Source organism: Pan troglodytes, chromosome 8 (genome assembly GCF_028858775.2).
Source record: "Pan troglodytes isolate AG18354 chromosome 8, NHGRI_mPanTro3-v2.0_pri, whole genome shotgun sequence".
NCBI lineage: Eukaryota > Metazoa > Chordata > Mammalia > Primates > Hominidae > Pan > Pan troglodytes.
The window spans coordinates 106,572,440-106,593,222 of NC_072406.2; the positions used below are offsets into that span (position 1 = coordinate 106,572,440).

At 37.3% G+C, this 20,783-nt stretch overlaps 1 protein-coding gene across 6 annotated transcripts in view; it reads right to left on the reverse strand.

Moving 5' to 3' along the window:
• The window catches only part of NOC3L (NOC3 like DNA replication regulator), a 48,139-nt gene extending 28,761 nt beyond the window's left edge, over positions 1 to 19,378 (reverse strand). For 5 of the 6 annotated variants that reach the window (XM_063782037.1, XM_063782040.1, XM_063782039.1 and 2 more), the window contains exons 1-13: positions 19,155 to 19,378; positions 17,989 to 18,196; positions 14,384 to 14,516; positions 13,474 to 13,631; positions 12,835 to 12,891; positions 11,291 to 11,421; positions 9,227 to 9,388; positions 8,641 to 8,734; positions 6,431 to 6,606; positions 5,569 to 5,697; positions 2,752 to 2,883; positions 1,176 to 1,256; positions 738 to 838 (exon numbers count right to left, since the gene is read on the reverse strand). In XM_063782037.1, coding sequence (XP_063638107.1) covers positions 738 to 838; positions 1,176 to 1,256; positions 2,752 to 2,883; positions 5,569 to 5,697; positions 6,431 to 6,606; positions 8,641 to 8,734; positions 9,227 to 9,388; positions 11,291 to 11,421; positions 12,835 to 12,891; positions 13,474 to 13,631; positions 14,384 to 14,516; positions 17,989 to 18,196; positions 19,155 to 19,163 — 1,571 coding nt within the window. In that variant the 5' untranslated portion in view covers positions 19,164 to 19,378. The remainder of the gene's footprint in view (positions 1 to 737; positions 839 to 1,175; positions 1,257 to 2,751; positions 2,884 to 5,568; positions 5,698 to 6,430; positions 6,607 to 8,640; positions 8,735 to 9,226; positions 9,389 to 11,290; positions 11,422 to 12,834; positions 12,892 to 13,473; positions 13,632 to 14,383; positions 14,517 to 17,988; positions 18,197 to 19,154) is intronic. The other variant, XM_016918888.3, reaches the window with a different exon arrangement.
• Between the last annotated feature and the right edge of the window lie 1,405 nt (positions 19,379 to 20,783).

Consider the following 20,783-nt stretch of genomic DNA (forward strand, 5'->3'; position numbering starts at 1 on the left):
TTAAGACACAAGCGTAAAATATAAGTGTTCGAAAATATGTTATGAAAAAACACCAAACAACTCATTAATGTTTAATATTGTGTTAAAATACTTCAGATAAATCAAATCCAGTAAAATATACAAAAATTAATTTCACCTGTTTCTTTTTATCTTTTTAATGTGGCTAATAGAAAATTTTAAATTATATATGTAAGTTCACATTATATTTTTACCGAATAGCAATGTTCTATAGGATACCACCTCAAAAAATTGTGGAACGCTATCATGACAACCACAACCCTTACTCTAGCTCACATCCTGACAAGGCCATTAGTGTTGAGCGAATACACCAAAAGATCTATCTTAGCAGAAACAGATTACACAGAACTAGAGAAATGATGTACAGCCAGGTTAAAATAGACTTAAGAGTCATCTGCATGATCCACTCAAACTATGACGATGGGCAATTGACTACACAGTGCAGAAAGAGTCAAGAACTGAGAGATTTAACCTTAGAAACACCTAGAATTTAGTAGGCAGAAAGAAGGAGTTGGTAAAGGAGATTTTAAAAATAAAAGATTTGAGATGAGAAAATCAAAAAAGCCCACTGTTATGAATAGCTTCAAGGAAAGGCTGGTGACAAACAGAAAAGGAATGAGAACTGAGGATAATGGGCCATCATTAGGGAACTCTCGAAAATTCTTTGGTCTTTCCTATTTAGAAGGAATCTAAAAGATTTCAACCTACACAGCCCTTACTTGGCAAGACCTTCTAGAACTGCTGGCAGGAGAGGTGACCTCTGGGCCTTCTTCAATATTCTGAAGTAGGTTACAAACACAATATTCAGAGTCTCTGTGTGCTGGCAGAGGAGACAGACAAAATGACTTTAGGATAACCTGGTATGCTTTCTCCTGAGTGAGCATAAGTATGACTTCAACAGGTTAACTTCTTTTTCCCTACCCATCCCTCCCCACAATGCAATCTTTGAAATTTTTAACAAAACAGAATGAAGATATACACCCTGTGACTGCATAAAACTAGCACTGATCACATCAGTTTCCCGCACATCACAAAAGTCACACATCTAAGCCTCATGAAAGAAACCAAAATTACACAGCTACAAGCTGAAACAATAAATTTCTAGTTTAAACAACTTAACGCATTTTAAAAGCATAATAGAATATGAAACTGCCTACCAGTTTAAGTTTTTTCTCAGTACTCTCTGAAGCTTCTGCCTCTCGAAGCTCTCGCTCTAGTTTCTCTTCTGCTTTCTTCCACTGAAAATAGATTGAAAAACAAAAATCTAGAGCATATACCACAGAGTGAAAAAAGCACAGGCAGAATACGTAAATGTCATAAAACACATACAGTAATACCACATATTGTCTACGAATGCAAATATAAACAAAGTAGAGAAACATGGACGGGAAGTATATACAAACCAAATTAAAGATGGTGTCTCCTGGGAAGAAGGTAGAAGAATGAGATTGGAGAGAGAAAAGAAATTTCTACTCTCTCACCTATGGTTTCTTTCTTTTCCAGGAAAAAAACTAAAGTAAATCTATTAATATTTGCTCATTCTGAATAGCAGATATCTGGGATATGCTATCATTTTCTATTATTAAAGTTTTTCAAAAAAGAAAAAAAAAAAAAAAGGAAAGAACATGTTGAGCCCAAAAATAATGGCTAGGATTAAATCATCTATAACTTGGAAGCCAGTCACCAACAATACTTCCCCAACACATTTACATACAATGCATAAAACTGGACCCTATAAAGAAATTCAATAAAATATCCTTTTTTTTCTACTTCCTAATGCTGTAAGAGCAGTAAATGATAATTTCTAAGCTGCCTGAGGCACAGGGAACTGAAAAATTGTTTCCTTCTCTCATGAGAAGTTGTTAAAGAGCTGCCATGTTCTTATTGGTCTTTGTTTCCTCACCTCATCTATACACATGCTCTTCCTAACAGAGCTATCCAACCTGCATTAGGATAGTATAATATAAATAGTTAAAATATGCATCTTCTTTTGTTCACAATTATTAAGTCTATTTTGATACTTACATCATGTTTTCAAAATTAGACCCATTCAAAGATGAATATCCCCAGAGATTACTTTTGTTTTTACAAGCAACTTGATCACTCTAATAAACTGTTTAGAAATGTTCTGAGATGTGATGATAACAATAATAGTGATGATGGTGGTGGTACTAAAACTAAGGTTTATAAAGCCTGCCAAGTGTTTTATATGCATCATCTCATTTAACCTGCACGATTACCCTGCAAGGTAGGTACTATTACTAGCCCTGTTTATCAAAAAATAAATAAATAAATAAATAAAGTTTCCAAAGTTTCAGTAAATAAACAAGGGGCTGAAATTTCAACCCAAGTTTAAAATACAAACCAACAAAGAAACAAGATTCAATTAACAGAAACTCACTTTGCTGCCAACTTCACGTGAATGCATCTTTTCTGTTAAGGAAGGAATCTGTGTATCACAACTCTAAATTGATCTAAAAAGCCAAAGGATAAAAGCCAGCATGGCAAAAATATCTTTTCATCTATCGCTCTCCTTGCCAATCATTATCAGTTAAAACTGATTTAAGAAAACATTTTTTTGCAGTAACAGGAAAAGATAAAATTCTCTAAATGATGTATTTCAAAACTTTTATGTTTATGATTTAACTATGATTTTTACGTGTGCCTATAAGTTTAATCTAAGATCAAATAAACAGAAAATTTAAATGAAACAAAAGGGGAAATAAGTCAAACCTTTCTCTGCATTCTTGATAGAGATTTTCTCTTTTCTTTGAAAGCCATAAATTTTTTTGGTTTATTAATGTCTTCTGTATCTTTTTTCACTTCTACTTCCTTGATTCTTAGGCATAAAAATGTTTTTAACATCTAATATTGGGGAAAAAACACAAATATACAGCTTAATATTTATACTGCCCTCAAAAACTTTACATAGAAAAGCATTTAACAGTGTTATTTCCCTCGTTCATGAAAAAACCTTCAAACATCTTTTACAACATTTTACACCAACTTCTTTTATCTGTATGCTATATTCAATAACTTGTGTCTATGGAAGGACGGGAGCAAACATACAAAACGGACGCTAGCAAATACTAACTAAATATACAAAACTTTCTTTGCAGTTTAATGAGTATGAGGAAGAGAGAACACATGCCAACAGGATGACAAAGAGAAAACAGGCCAGAAAAAGGTTTGGACCAGTATGGGAGAAGATACACAAATTGCTGGGCCCTATCCCCAGAGTTTCTGATTTAGTAGGTCTGAGTTGAGCCCCAGAATTTGCATTCTAATTCCCAGCTGATGCTGGTCTGGGGACAAAAATAAAAATTATTGCTTTATGCCATTCAAAAATTCAGAAACTAATTTGGAAACTGGTGTTTTGTGTGATACAGCAAACTTCTCATACTCAAACACTAAGAACAAAAGGGGTTTAAAATGCTACACTTTCTCTGGATGAAATCACCCTACCAACCTCCCGCAGGCACAGCAGCATTCCTGGAAAAAACCTTGAGAACTACAGGTTTGTATTATTTTGATGTTCCAATATGCACATTTGGAAGAAAGCTGAGTATTTGGGATTACACGGCTAAAAGCACAGAATGAAACAAGGAATAACTAAAGGCATAAAGAGTGAACCTGAAGTCATTCTAGGTATCAGAAAGACCAACTCCGAATATTTTGTAGGTACTGTATGTGCTCAAAATATCACCTACCAACGAAAAATAACTCCAAATCAAATGATGTAGTTTTTACTCTAGCATCACGAAAGTTAAAGAGCTTTCCTATGGCTGAATTTCATGTTCAAGCCTTATCTGATTGCTCTACAATTCTAAGTAAAGATGCTAAATATGCTCTGTTACTTTCATTTAATGTTTATAATTTTAGCAATTCAACTGAAATTAGATTTAAGAAAATAAAAAGGAATCTGATGCCAAAGGAAAACTGTGAAATCCAGAAATAAAATGGTAGAACAGCTTAACACCCAAAACTGTATTACTAAAAACAAATTAAAATATCTAAGACCTCAGTGAAGAAAACTATAAAATTTTACTTAAGAACATAAAAGAAGTCTTAAATAAATGGCAAGATATGATATTCTTGAATAGAAAAAATCAATTCTGTAAATATTTTAATTCATCCAAACTAATCAATACATTGAATCGATTCTAATCAGATTCTCTGTGTGGACTATTTTGAGGGAAGGAAGTGAAAAATGGATTCTAAATTGCCTGGAGTAATATACTGAAATAAATAAGAACATTGTGGAGAAAAAAGAATAGTCATGTCTTTTATCAATTATACCCTGATTATTATTGTACCAGATACCCAAATATACTATAGATACAACACAATAATTAAGCAGCATTTTATATCAGCAGAAAAAAAATGGTGATGAAATAACTGGCTGTCAAATTATTTCAAATATATACATAATATAAATATTTAATATATATTAAACTATATAAAAATATATATTCATTACATATATTAAACACAGATATTAAATCTGTAATCATACCACACATACAAAGATGTCAAATGGTTTAAATATTTAAATATAAAAATTAAAATTAAAAATCTCGGAGAGACTCCGTAAATTGGGATTGAGGAGACTATGTGCATAACAAAAAATATAGCTTCATATATAAGGCTCAATACAGAATTAAAAGGCAAAGTAAAAAAGAGAACAATCTGCAACCTATGTAACAAAGAGTTAATATTCTTTATGTAATGCAAGCTCCACAAACAGATAGTTTCTTTTGTTACTATTTTATTCCCAGGACCTAAAAAAAGTGCCTGGCACATAGCAGATATTTATTAAAATGAATATGTACTAAAAACTCATCACAAGTCATTAAGACAATTACTTTAAGAGAAAAATTGACAAATAATAAGCAGGTAAAAAAAGTTTATATATATATAAACTTTTCACCTACCTGACTAACAAAGATTAAATAGTAACATTCTGAGCAGGTAGGAGGGAACTGACACTCATATTCCTAGCAGGAACACAGTGATTAAATGTTTCTGAACAACAATTTGAGTTTGTAAATGTGATTACTGTTGGATCCAGCATCTACATTTTATAAATTTAATTCACAGAATATTCACACAATATGAAAAAATAATATGGCCAAAATGTTCTCAACACTGACTGTGGCAGCAAAAATCTAGAAAAAACTCAGCTGTTCAACAATTAGGGCACACAATGGAATACTCTGGTAGGCATTAGAAAGAATGGGATAACCCTATATGTAAGTTCACAATATAGAAAACGAAAACTGTTCCAGAACAGTTTTCAAAGTATAAGCCCATTTTTTATTTTAAAATATAAGCAAGTATATATGATTATATCTGCAAAGAAAAACATCTAGAAGCATAAATACCAAACTGTTAATAGTATCAAACATTTCAGGAGTTGACATGTTAAACACTTAAGGAGCTTGAATACTTTTTACTTCATACACTTATAAGGAATAAATTCCTCATAACAACTGAAAATCAACTTTGTAATTTAAAAACAAAATGCAAAGTAAAAAAAGAAAGGCTCACCTCTGGCCTAACTTCGTAATTTCTGCCCTTCACAAAACCAGAAATCACTTTAATTACACCAAGAGAAGCTTGGCCTAATTTATCTTGCTTAAAGAGTTTCTTCACAGCTTCACAACACATTTCAGATATCTGAAAAATAAAATGTCACACTTAACCAGTGTTTCTCAACCTTAGCACTACTGACGTTTTGGGTAACAGAATTCTTTGTTGTAGGGGGACTGTCCTAGGATGTTTAAAAGCCTCCATGGACTTTCTCCACTAGATGCCAGTAGTTAAGACTCTATCGCCACCACAGTCATCACAATCAAAAATGTATGCAGACATTGCCTAATGTTCCCTGGGAGACAAATTTGCTTCCTGTTGTGAACCACTACACTAAACTTATGTTCAGATAATTTTCTTCAGATAGACAGTGTTTAATAAATTGACATTATTTTACCAATAAATAACTTCAGAAGAATTTTGTAGGGGGAAAAAATCACATGGTGTATAATTTTCTTTTTTTATTCATTTATTTATTTTTTTTGAGACAGAGTCTCGCTCTATTGCCCAGGCTGGAGTGCAATGGCGCAATCTCAGCTCACTGCAAGCTCTGCCTCCTGAGTTCATGCCATTCTCCTGCCTCAGCCTCCTAAGTAGCTGGGACTACAGGTGCCTGACACCACACCCTGCTAATTTTTTGTATTTTTAGTAGAGACGGGGTTTCACCATGTTAGCTGGGGTGGTCTCGATCTCCTGACCTCGTGATCTGCCTGCCTCGGCCTCCCAAAGTGCTGGGATTACAGGTGTGAGCCACCGTGCCTGGCCCACATGGTGTATAATTTTCTAAGAAGGACAGCAATAACCATTTACAGCAACTCACCAATTTTGACATGTCATTCATGAGAGGGACAATCAATACGATGATGTTGTTGTGAAAGTTAAAATGAGGTAGTGCCACCAACAGCTCACACAAGCTCTTCACAGCGACTTCTGCCAGTCCTTTGTATGCCTTTAAGGAAACTACATTACTTTTCTTCAGCTTCCTCTGCTTCCAATCTAATCAAAAGATAACTGTAGTTACTTTACTCATTGGTCAAAAGTTAAACTAATTGGCTTTCTTTTACAATCAATGTACATTTTAACACACATAAACACACACACACACACATTCCGACACCCCTTAAAAAAAGACTTCATACGCTGGGCACGGTGGCTCACACCTGTAATCCCAGCACTTTGGGAGGCCAAGGTGGGCAGATCACGAGCTCAGGAGATCGAGACCATCTTGACCAACATGGTGAAACCCCATCTCTACTAAAATCAAAAAAGAAAAAAAATTAGCCGGGCATGGTGGGTGGCACACGCCTGTAGTCCCAGCTATTCAGGAGGCTGAGGCAGGGGAATCACTTGAACCTGGGAGGCAGAGGTTGCAGTGAGCTGTGATTGCACCACTGCACTCCAGCCTGGCGACAGAGCGAGACATCGTCTCAAAAAAAAAAAAAAAGAAGAAGAAAAAAAGACTTCATAATGGCTCGATCTGCTTAGGAAAGGTCCAATATGGAGGCTACTAACTGCCACATATAGGAGGTAATTGAGCATTTGAAATGCAGCTAATACAAATTAAGATATACTCTAAGTATAAAATACACTCTAAGTATAAAATACAAACCAGATTTGAACTTAGTACTAAAAAAAACTAAGAATGTAAGACATTAATTTTTAAAATTGATTACATGTTGAAATGATAATCTGAATATATATAATGTACTATTAAAATTAATATCATTGCTTTTTAGTGTGTCTGCGTTTTTTTTAAATGACATATGTGGCTCATGTTATAGTTCTATCAGACAGAGATGGTTGCACAAAGATCCCAGGAGCTTTCCAAACAGTTCAGAAATTCAAAAACAAAAGAAAAACTCCCAGGCCCTCTCACTGGGAGAACAAACACTAATAGGGTGCCAGCTGGAACACCAGAACACAGAAGCAATATCCATACTACCCACCCCCACCCCACTATACTCCACTATCTTTATGCCCTTATTAGGCCAACAGGATTCAGTGGTCCTGTTTCAGCTGACAGCAATGGGTGATCTTAGTAAATAAGCTGGGTAAATGAGCCAATTAGGCCAAATGAAAGCACCTGGCCTAGGCAACCAACTGTCTTCCCTATTCCTACCCCTATTTTTTCTATGTCCTTCCTTTTCTGAAGAAAGAGTTTAAGAGTTTATCATCCCAAATAATTGACTCATAAATCCATTTTCAAGACATGCAAGTATCCATTTCTAGTTATCCTTCTATTTATTTATTCATTTCTTTTGAGACAGGGTCTCACTCTATCGCCCAGACTACAGTGCAGTGGCATAATCATAGCTCACTGCAGGCTCAAACTTCTGGACTCAAGTGATCCTCTCAGCTCAGATCTCCAGTAGCTGGGGCTCTATAGGCATGGGCCATCATGCCTAATTTTTTTTTTTTTTTTTTTTTTTTAGAGACAGGAGTCTCACTACATTCCCCAGGCTGGTCTCAAACTCCTGGCTTCGAGCAATCCTCTTGCCTCGGCCTCCAAAAGCACTGGGGTTACAGGTGTGACCCACCACGCCTGGCCTCTAATTATCCTTCTTCCCTGACTACCATGCCTCCAAATAAAAAACAGCAGAATAAATCCCAACTGTTCATAACAATGTATTTTGTTAAATGCATTGTAGTCAACAAAAATACAACTACTTACTAAAAACTGCAGCAATAATACTAATAATTGATAAAATATAGTGTATAGTACATGCTAGGCACTGTTTAAAGCACCTCATATCTACAAACTCAGTTACTTCTTACAATAATCCTGGAAGGTAAGTACTATAATTATTTCCATTTTTTAGACACGAAAACTGAGACACAGAAAGACTATGTAATTTTCCCATCACATAGGTAGTAAGTGGTGGAGCCAGGATTTGACCCCTGGAAGTCTGACTCTAGATTCTGTTCCTGACCATACCTGCCTCTGACTACACAACACAGAACACTGTACAGAATTCACCTTCATGATCAAGGCTAAGTATGTTACAAACTTTGAAGATATGTTTAATATACCTTTAACCATTTGTTCCAGATTTTCCAAATAAAACTTGTATTGGCTAACCAGGCCTTCTTCAAATTCTCTTAACTTCTGGGTTTCTTTTCGGGTCTGAAAAGACCAAAAAGGTCAATCATTTTTTAAAATCAGAATATTAAAACCCCAAAATTAGTATAAAATATGGGTGTCTAGTATACACCCAGTACTATTTAAAAAAACAAAAAACAAAAAACGCGGCAGTCGTTTAGGCCAGGCGTGGTGGCTCATGCCTGTAATCTCAGCACTTTGTGAGGCAGAGGCGGGTAGATCACCTGAGGTCAGGTGTTTGAAACCAGCCTGGCCAACGTGGGGAAACCCCGTCTCTACTAAAAGCACAAAAATTAGCTGGGCCTGGTGGCGCATGCCTGTGATCCCAGCTACTCAGGGGGCTGAGGCAGGAGAATCACTTGAACCCGGAAGGCAGAGGTTGCAGTGAGCCAAGATCACGCCACTGCACTCTAGTCTGAGTGACAGAGTAAAACTCTGCCTCAAAAAAAAAAAGTCTATCTCTCCAAAATGTTTAGTTATTTTAGATAGTAATTATATCTAGCAGTCTAGCATTACCTTAGTAGATTTTTCTGCTTCTGTGAGGGGCCGGATTTTATATGAAGGAGTAATATCTTTAAATAACTCCATCAGAGAAACAATTACCAGCTTTCGAACAGTAACAGCCACATCAGGATCTTGTTCCATCAACATAGAACGTAATTCTTTCAATTTTTTAATCTGTTAAAGAAATAGCTTATAAAGCTGGAGAAATCATGACGAAACAATTATGAACAAAAGACAACAGCCCCACATCCGGCAAAACAAGCGGAATTCACACAATGACTCCAAGTCTAGTCATGCCACACCAAACTCCAGACACTGCTCACTTTACCAAGAGATAAGTCACTAAAGTCATAAGGTAATTGTATTAGTCCGTTCTTGTGTTGCTAGAAAGAAATGCCTGAGGCTGGATAATTTATAAAGAAAAGAGGTTTATTTTGGCTTATAGTTCTGCAGGCTATAGAGGAAGCTCGGTGCCTGCGTCTACTCCTGGTGAGGCCTCAGGAAACTTACGATCAAGGCAGAAGGCAAAGGGGGAGCCAGGATGTCACAGGAAAGATAGGGGAGGTTCTAAGCTCTTTTAAACAACCAGCTCTCACATGAACTACCAGAGTGAGAAGTCACTTGTTACCACAAGGATGGCACCAAGCCATTCATGAGGGATCCACCCCTATAATCTAAACACCTCCCACCAGGCCCACTTCCAACATCAGAGGTCACATTTCAACATAAGATTTGGAGGGGACACACCTCCAAACTCTATCAGTAATCATATTTTTGTCATATAGTTAGAAAAATACACACTTTAAAAAATTAGTTTACATTTATTATTTAGCTATTTTGGGAAATTCTTTTTTGCTGGATTTTCCTAAAGTACGTGTGTCCTATTTTTCTAAAAACGCTTTTCAAAATATACTAAAATGTTATATACATTAACCAAATATATCAGTCATACACATGAATTAATCAGGAATTACATGTAATATAGCCACATTAACTTGAGCTTCAAAGATAATTTCTATGATGGTTTCGACTGCTTTGATAAACTACTATTGTCTGTGAGCACAGGTTCCTGAGTAGAAGATCTGGGTTCCAATCCAGTGGCTGTTAAAATCTGGAACAAATCACTTGGGTTTTTTAAGGCTCAATTTTCCAGCTGTAAAATTAGATCAATCTCTTATGCCTATGGTTTTGTAATGATTGAGAGAATACACATAAGAAATATTCCAAATCTCTCTTCCCTAATTCTGCTCTAGATCTTCCCCTCACTTCATTAGAAAAGGACAAGTACTACTCCAAAGCATTCCCACATGAAATTTGCTTCTATAAATGTAAATAAGCTATTCTATCATTTGATAAACAAATACTTGTTATAATAGTATGCTGGGGACACCAGCATAACAATAATAATATCATTTTATATGACTTCACGTATATTTCATCATATAATCCTCACCACAAAGTTTTGAAAAAGACACTGTCCTTTTTTAGAGATGAAAGAGTCTTGGATAAATAACTTACCCAAAGTCTCACAGATAGTACTTATCAGGGCCAAGATTAAACCTCAGATTTCTCTAGTTCATGTGTCATAACCATCACTAACTCAACCACTATACACATGGCACAATAACACTTTACTTTAACTTTGGCTCTAGTTCACTTAAAATATTTTCAACTTACAAATATTCCTGAACTAATTCCATACACTTCCCCTGTAGCGCGCTTTTTAAAAACTCCACGGGTAAGTCAAGCAAATTTGCAAGCAGGTTCCTCCTCCCTAATACAATTTTATAAATTTAAACATTTTTAGAGTTATAATATGTCCAGTATTTTCATATATGAAGATGAGTAGAATAAGATTCAGAGAGTTTAAGTAACTTTTCTAGGATTACAAAAGAAATTAAGTTCAGACATAGCATTAAGCTAAGATTCTGTCTACTCTCTTACTCTAACCCAGCTACTATGTTTAGTTAATGCTTTTCCTTTTAGTGTATGCTTATAGGTAACAAGGGAATCTTAACAATTAGGCATTTACACCATACCTAATACAAAGAGCCTAAAGAAATGAATATTACCTACATTATTTTCTGGATCTGATAATATGGCAGATGCCAAGGCTGCAATATGCATCTTCTTCTCCTGTAATTTCTTCTTTCTCTCAATCAAATGTTCTTCTATGGTCAGCTCTTGAATAGGATCTTCAATGATCTCTAAAACAGATTAGATGTTCCCTTACATATTCCTCTGCTTACAAGTATCCAAGAATCTTAATAAAATATTTTTACAGTAATAATAATAATGACAACAGCTAAGAATTTTGTATTTATTACTACACATCATCTCCTCAACAATACAGGTACTATCATTAGACCCATTTTATAAATAAGAAAACTGAAGCAAAGGAAGAGAAAATAACTTGGCTAAGCTCATAAACCAAAGGGAAATAGGATTCAAACTCAGGCAGTCTGATTCTAGAACTTTTTTTTTTTTTTTTTTTGAGACAGGGTCTCACTTGGTCACCTAGGCTGGAGTACAGTGGCACTATCACAGCTTACTGCAGCCTCCACCTCCCAGGTTCAATTGATCCTCCCACCTCAGCCTCCCCAGTAGCTGAGACCATAGGTGAGCCACAATACCCAGCTAATTTTTGTGTTTTTTGTAGAGACGGGGTTTCACCATGTGGCCCAGACTGGTCTCAAACTCCTGGGCTCAAGTGATCCTCCCACCTCAGCATCCCAAAATGCTGGGATTACAGGCATGAGCCAGTGCAACCAGCCTAGAGCTCATATTCTTAGCTTCTATGCTAATAAGCCCAAAATAATTCATATTAATTAACAAATAGGATAATCCTATTTAGTTTTTTTTAAGTACAGAATATTCTCCTTTGTTTTTAACACTATATATTACTTTATACAAACTAATACTTCATAGTTTTGGGCTACAGAAAAACATGTCCACCTTAGGAAATTCATAGGGAACTAGATTTAATCAACACTAGCATAATCTGTAATGGTTTTATGATGGGTGACTGAAAACAGTTAAACAGTTGACCTGTAATTCATTTTTGCTATTAATGAGGTCTGCTACGCGAAAGTAAAATTTAACTAGATTGTTCTGTCACAAATTCCAAACTAATACAATTTCAAACAATAAAATGCATTATTTCAGTTCAACTTTGATTAAATGGTCCTAGGTAATAGAAACTGACATTCAATTATATGAAACATATACAAGTATAATTGTGCTAGAAACAAACCAAAATGACTTTATACTACAGAATCGCTTTTGTAATTTAAAGCTAAAAAGTTAACAGTTATTTCTAAGTAGGTCTTTCTCTTACAATTAAAAGGAATTCAGAACAGTAATAATTAACAAGACACACTTCTTGTATGCCTAGATATTACAAATACGATTGTGTAAATTTTTCCATAATCAAAAAAATAATCTATTAATAATTCCACAAGATGAAGCTTTCAAATGTGGAAAAATGTTCAAAGTGACCTTGAAATGAGCAGTACTCCAAAATGTACCTTCCAGATTTCATCTAAAATTAACTCACATTTACTTTTATGCAAAAAAATTAATTCTCAATTAACAATTTAGTACCTGTAAAGACATATTACCTTCCTCAAGTTCCCTCTCTTCTTCTTGATCCTCTTCATCTTTGTTACTATCAGTAACTATATGGAAAACATGTGTATTAAAACTGTGATATATACTTAAGTGGTAAAAACTGTAAAGAAATGCTAGGAGGTGATTACGATAAAACTCAGGATAGCAGTTACTTTTATGGGAAGAGCACAATTAGTGATTGAGGTGAGCACAAGGGAGGATTCTGGAAGCTAGCAGTAGTTTTTTTTCTTGTCTGGATAGTAGTTTTATAGGTATGCGCTTTGTTATAAACCATGTAAATTCACATCTTTGATATCTGAACTTTTCTGTTTTATTTCACATACAAAAGAAGATACATTAAAAAAGAAAGCTAATCAAGAACAGTTAATATGCTCTAATTTTAGAAACAACAAAATTTAGTGAAAAGAAAATCACCTGAACCTTGTAGCGTCAGTTGTCCTCACAGTACAAATTGGTACCTGAGATAATCTATAATTCTGGCCCAAATCATCAAGCTTGCTATAAGACTAATTGAATATTTTGTAGATATGGGTAAAATCAAAGTAAAATTAGATTTTGAGTGAAAAAAAACACATGATATCAGTAAGGGGGTAAAAGTTCAACTAATATTACCAGTTTATTAGATTCACCTGGCTTCTCCCTAGTCTGTGGGATTATACCACTTTTATCTTTGATAGGAAGTAAATGAATCAGTTCCTTCTCTGGTGCAGTTTGCAGAGTTCTTGGTATTTTTTCATATTTATCTATAATGCGTTCATGCTTCCGTTTCTTCGCATGAACAGGCTCACTGCAGGGGAAAAAAAGATCAATTTTCAGTCTTAATAGATCTAAAAAGTTATCTAGAGACCTATCATTTCAAAAGTACAGAAAAACCACCAGCCAACTTTCAATAGGTATATGGATATTAGCACTTAGGCTAGTGTCTGGCACATAGCAGGCACTCAAACAGCAAATGAATAAATAAAATGGGTAAACAACCTACCACACAAACTCAAACTTTGACTACATCCAGTTTTCCCTCTAGATGCAAAATAAAGGTGAAAGTTACAGCAGATTCTTTTTGAAGAACAGTTCATAAAACCAAGTGTGACTCTTACTTTCCCAAAATCTTCAGAGTATAGCATAGACTTTGGAGTTTAAAAGGTCCAAGTTTAAATTCCAGATCCTTGTGACTGCAGGGAACCATCAGTTTCCTCTCTGGAAATGGGAATAAGACCTACCAGCAGGGTAATGAGGATTAAGTGAAATCATAGCCGTAAAGAACTCAGAACTGTTCTGCCAATACCTCAAAGTGAGAACAGCATTCTTCCTCCATTCACTCTACTTCACTATTCAGACTCAAAAGAAAGATGTACATTAAATGAAATCAGCTTGTCTTATACATGAACCTCCTTTATTTAGGAAATAAGCTAAATAATACTTTATTCTTTGTAAACATTGTGCTCAAAGGTGAACACCTTGAACCACCTAAGTGAAATTCAGAACCAAGTTTTTAACACTAAATGGATATGAATAATTATAACCCAAACGAAGTATTACCTAGAAGAAAGATCTCTTGTTAGAAAAGATGCTCTTTGTCCTAAATCCTTCATTAACTGTAAGTCATCTTCATCCATCATATCTAAAGGAAGGGCTTCTTCTTCTTCCTCTTCTTCCCTCTCAATCCTTTTACCTGTACCACACACACACACAAAGAAAAATTAGAAACAAGTATCAGAGATGTAGAACTCTCTGCATTTTGGGTTTAAACAGGAAAAGCTTACACTTTCTGAAGCAATCCTCCCACTCCAGCCTCCCAAAATGCTGAGATTACAGGGGTGGGCCATGGCTCACAGCTGAGCCCAGTGTTTCTAAATGGAAGAACTACTGATATGCTAGGCAAACAATTCTTTGTCGTACTGGGATGTTCTGAGTCTGGAAAAATGCTAGCATCTCTGACTCCTGCAATCTAAATGCCGATAGCATTCCCAGGTTATTGTAACAACCAAAAACTAAATGTCTCCACATACTCTGAAATGCCTTTCAGGACATTTGAAAACCAATGACTTAGCCCCTCAGCTCCTTCTCATCTCCAATTACTTTCACTTCGTATTCCATTTCAGCCAGCCTCTCTAATAGCCACATTCCAAACCCTGGTGCTCACCCCTCTCTCTGACCACAAGCTTTTATCCTTCCAGTTCCCATTCAGTTACTTCCACAGCACTTCTTCCTTAACCAATTATGTAACCTTTCAATCCACTGACCACTCCACTTTCTATCTACCAGTGTGTTCTGTCTTCACTCCCTCACTTAGACTGCAAGATTATCACTTCAACCACACTCTTGCCAATATCCTCAACTATTTTTCTTTCAATACTTCAGGCACTCACATCTAACAAAATCCCAACAACAGATCATTCTAACTTCTCTTTCTGCTCACTGTCTGCGTCTTGCTCTCTTTCTCCATCTCCTCTTTTTATTAAAAAAAAAAGTCAACTAAGTGCCAGGCACTATTTGAAGTACTGAGGATTCAACTATGAATAAAACAATCTTAGCATCTTTCCTAGTAGAACTTACAATTCTTCCTGACCCATTAAAACTCGTAAATCTTGGCTGAGCACGGTGGCTCACACCTGTAATCTTAACACTTTGGGAGGCCGAGATGGGTGGATTGCTTGAGGCAAGGAGTTCAAAACCAGCCTGGCCAACATGGTGAAACCCCATCTCTACTAAAAATACAAAAAATTAGTGAGGCGTGTTGGCGCATGCCTGTAATCCTAGCTACTTGGGAAGCTGAGGCAGGAGAATCACTTGAATCCCGTAGGCAGAGATTGCAACGAGCAGAGCAGAGATTGCAATGAGCAGAGCAGAGATTGCAATGAGCAGAGCAGAAATCGCCACTGAACTCCAGCCTGGGCAACAAGTGTGAAACTCCGTCTCAAAAAAAAAAAACAAAAAAAAAAAACCTAGTAAATCTTGCTATATAAATGTACACACTGCACAGAATGGCACTCCTATCTACTTTAAATGAGCCTTCTAAATTTAATAATCCCATTAAAAAATGGGCAAAAGATATGAATAGACATTTCTCAAAAGAAGACATACAAATGGCAAACAGGTATATGAAAAGGTGCTCAACATCACTGATCATCAGGGAAATGTAAATCAAAATTACAATGAGATATCATCTCATCCTAGTTAAAAAGGCTTTTATCCAAAAGACAGGCAGTAACAATGCTGGCAAGGATGTAGAGAAAAGGGAACTCTCATACACTGTTGGTGGGAATGTAAATTAGCACAACCACTATGGAGAAAAGTTTGGAAGTTCCTCAAAAAACTAAAACTAAAAATGGAACTACTATATAATCCAGCAATCCCACCCACTGCTAGGCATGAATCCAAAAAAAAAAGAAATCAGTATACCCAACAGATATCTGCACTCCCATGTTCATTCAGCACTATCCACAAGAGCCAAGATTTGGAAACAACCTAAGTGTTCATAAACAGATGAATGGATAAAGAAAATACGGGGCTAGGCGCAGTGGCTCATGCCTGTAATCCCAGCACTTTGGGAGGCCAAGGCGGGCAGATCACGAGATCAGGAGATCAAGACCATCCCAGCCAACATGGTGAAACCCCGGCTCTACTAAAAATACAAAAATCAGCCAGATGTGGTGGTGTGCGCCTGTAATCCTAGCTACTCGGGAGGCTAAGGCAAGAGAATCACTTGAACTGGGGAGTTGGGGGTTGCAGTGAGCCGGGATCGTGCCACTGCACTCCAGCCTGGCAACAGAGAGAGACTCCATCTCAAAAAAAATATTATAATAATAATAATAATAAAAGAAACTATGGTACATGTACACAACATAGTATTATTCAGCCACAAAAAAGAATGAGATCCTGTGTGCAACAACATGGATGAAACTAAAGGTCATTATGCTAAGTTAAACAAGCTAGGCACAGAAAGACAAATTTCACATGTTCTCACTTATTTGTAGTAGCTAAAAATTAAAACAACTGAACTCATGAAGAGAGTAGAATGATGGTTACCACTGGCTGGGAAAGGCAGTTGGAGGAGATAGGAGTAGGGATGGTTAATGGGTACAAAAATACACTTAGATAGAAAAAGATCTAGTATTTGATAGATAGGATGACTATAGTCAACAATAATTTATTTTATGTTTTAAAATAACTAAAAAAGTATAACTGGATTGTTCGTAACACAAAGATAAATGCTTGAGGTGATGGATACCACATTTACTCTGATGTGATTATTATGCATTGTATGCCTGTATCAAAGTACCCCATGTATCCCATAAATATATACACCTACTATGTACCCACAAAATTAGAAAAAAAAAAAACTTTAGCTGGGTGCTGTGGCTCACCCTTGCAATTCCAGCACTTTTGGAGGCTGAAGCAGGAGGACTGCCTGAGCCCAGGAGGTCAAGGCTGTAGTGGGCTATTTTTTGCACACTGCACTCCAGCCTGGGTGACAGAACAAGACCCTATTTAAAATAATAATAATAATTTTTAAAAAATGGACCTGAGAAGACTGAATAGTTGTTTAATAATCTGATATAGTCAAATAAGAATACCCTAAAAGTACCAGTAAAGTTGTAGAACTAGCCTGACTCAAAATAGTCATATTCCTTACATGTTTTGAGTACTTAAGAATTTTTAGATAGTTTTACAAAATAACCATGACAATTACAACTCAATTTCACCCCAAGTTTCCACATGAAAAGAAAGCCAGAAGTTTAGAAGTGTACCTTGGCAATACTGTGAAGAATGAACCAGAGACAAGCAATGTTTTTACCTTACCTAACTGCTGGTGAATGGGAAAGTGGCAGCACTGGCACACTGCCCAATATTTATGTAACTGAGTACTTTCAGTTTGTTTTCCCAAGTAGTGCATCTTCAGATCTGCTTTCCAGACAAACTAAAAGCACAAGCTTGAATGAATACTGTATTGAAACGTTTTCTCATACTGACTGTGATAAAGCATATATGCTTTATAGCAGTCCTATAGGACTACTATCCTTACCCACTCTAGGAAGATCTGAGAACAAGAAAAGCAATTACTAGAAAGCAAAGTTATTTCCATGAAGAACACTTCAGAATAAATCAATGGAAACCAGAGCACATGATGTTTTCACAATTACCTGGTCGCTTTTCCTTTGGGTTCTCCAATGGAATGGGTTTCTTAGACACAGCATCTTTCACAGCTTGCCTTAGTTTCCTCTGTTCTTTTCGGTACTTCTTGAGAGTGCTTTGTTGTTTAAACTGCTTATTTTTTAGCTTGTTTTCAAGTTTGACTTTACTAGTTTTTATTAACTTGCGAAAGCTTGGGATCTGTTTTTTATTTCTTCTCTAGAAAATAACAGAAAGAATACTGCATACCCAGAAACTTATTTTTTAAATCAGGTTAAAGAGAACTGATTACAAATTTCATTAGACCAATTCCACAATTTCAATGTCCCACAGCCACAGACTTGCATATAAAAGCTAAAACCAAACGATGGCTTTAATCCTACAGAAGAGCGCTACAGCATCAGTTATTCAATCCCAATCCACAGCAATTCAAAGGGTTCTACGATCCCCAAACAGGTTAAGAACCACTGATCTAGTAGTGGTAAGTGGCTATTCAAGGCTAGTTTAACACACCTGTAGTTTAACACATTCAAAGCAAAATGCTGGCTGTCTTTAATAAAATTTACATTTATCTACGATTTTATTATTTACAAAGTGCTCCAACAAATCACCTCTAACAGCCTAGTTGAGTACTGACTGCTGTTATCCTCATATTACTGATGAAGCTGCCAAAAGACCCATAAACTAAGGAGGGCAAAACTGAATTCGGATCTTTGGACTCCACTTCTCTTGCTGGTGACTCCTCATTCAGAAATCCCAAAGTTAGTCCTGAACCCCAGGACTACCTCTTATTTTCTGTGAGAACCAGGACAAATCACTTGCTTTTCTCTCTTTACCCTTCATGGGTACCGTGACTCACATTATAAACTCGCTGAGGGTAGGACCCTGCTTCTCATTTGTGAAAAACGAGTTCGAAAGACGGTCTTGAAAAATTCCTTCAAAGTATGAAATCCCACGCATGCAAAACTCCGTGCCTGTCTCTTCGTGATACTCTGAAGTCGTGCGCGCACACAGTGGGTAACCAAGGATGAGCTCGGTGTAAGGAATGGAAAGCCCCCAGTCTAAACCACCGCCCCCTAGACACGGGTGAAAACCTGCCTAAAAGCTAACTCAGGCAGTGACTCTATCACCCGGAGGGGCCCTAGGCCGCGGCGACCGGGCTTTTGAGGACACTTACCGCTTTCATCCTTAGGCCTTAAATGAATGCCGGCCAGACAAGTTCACCAGAAGCAGGGTTACTACAGAAATCCCGGGGAATGACACACGTGCCGAAGCCCCTACACTACCAGAGCCGGAAGCGGCCTTCAGTCCCTCCCAATCCTCCGCCGCCGGAAGTGAGGGCGGGATTTCCGTAGACAGGTTCGGGCTCGCGCCCTCTCGCGGTGACTGTCTCGCGGTCCTGGGCCGGTTGCGCCCCGGCGTGCGCGCGCGGACTGGCACGAGGGAAGCCCCGAGGGCGTCGGTGCCAAAGGCGGGAAGCCGGGCGGGAGGGGCGCATTTTGCAAGGTTATCTGAGTATGATTCTTTGACTCTCGCCCTATTTATTTCTTTTAAAACCTTGGGGAAATCGGGCTCCTCCTCTCAGAATGAGAGGACTTGGTTTTTCGGTCACCTCGTTGCATTTTGTGCCTCTCCTCACGTTGCTTATCTCATGCTGTTATAGATACTGATTTTCGTAGTCTTTTTCCTCCATACAGTCCTGAGGGCAGAAAGCAGCTTATTTTTTGTGTGTAATGCCTACCCCTCGACGGACATTCTGGCCGTGTTTGTAGCATGGCGAATGATTTCTCATCAGCCTTGGTCACTTAAAAGTCTGATTCTTAGTGTTTTATTTTGCAATTTTTTTTTTTTGCTTTAATTTTTAACCATTAGCTGATAAAGAACTGTATCCGTGGCTGGGTGCGGTGGTTCACGCTTGTAATCCCAGCACTTAGGGAGGCCGAGGCGGGTGGATCACCTGAGTTCCAGGAGTTCGAGACCAGCCTGGCCAACATGGTGAAACCCTGTCTCTACTAAAAATACAAAAATCAGCCAGACATGGTGGCGTGTGCCTGTAATCCTAGCTACTCGGGAGGCTGAGGCAGGAGAATCGCTTGAACCCAGGAGGCAGAGGTTGCAGTGAGTCGAGATCACACCACTGCACTCCAGCCTGGGTGACAGAGCAAGACTGTCTAAAAAATAAAAATAAAAAAAAAAACTGTATCTGCATTTCAGTATCTTACAACTTTGGGTAAATTCTGTCTGCTTAGTAATTTCACCAAAGTCGTTTTTTGTTTTTGTTTTTTGAGACGGAGTCTTGCTCTGGCGCCCAGGCTGGAGTGCAGTGGCGCAATCTGGGCTCATTGCAAGCTCTGCCTTCTGGGTTCACGCCATTCTCCTGCCTCAGCCTCCCGAGTAACTGGAACTACAGGCGCCCGCCACCACGCCCAGCTAATTTTTTTTGTATTTTTAGTAGAGACGGGGTTTCACCGTGTTAGCCAGGATGGTCTCGATCTCCTGACCTCGTGATCCGCCCACCTTGGCCTCCCAAAGTGCTGGGATAACAGGCATGAGCCACCGCGCCCGGCCTAAAGTCGTTCATTTTTACAGGAAGTTTTATGGATTGCAAGATTAAGAGTATCAAAGTGCTTGTCTCGCAAAGACTTTTTTTTCTCAATAAATTTAAGCATTCCACTTCAAGTTTTCTGTGGGTTTTTTTGAGTCTATGATTTTTGAGCATGGCCCTGACACAGAGTCTGGCCTCGCAGTCCTGAGCAGGTGGGAAAAGCCAGTAGTGCGGCTCAAAGGGTTCTGAGCCCCTTGAATA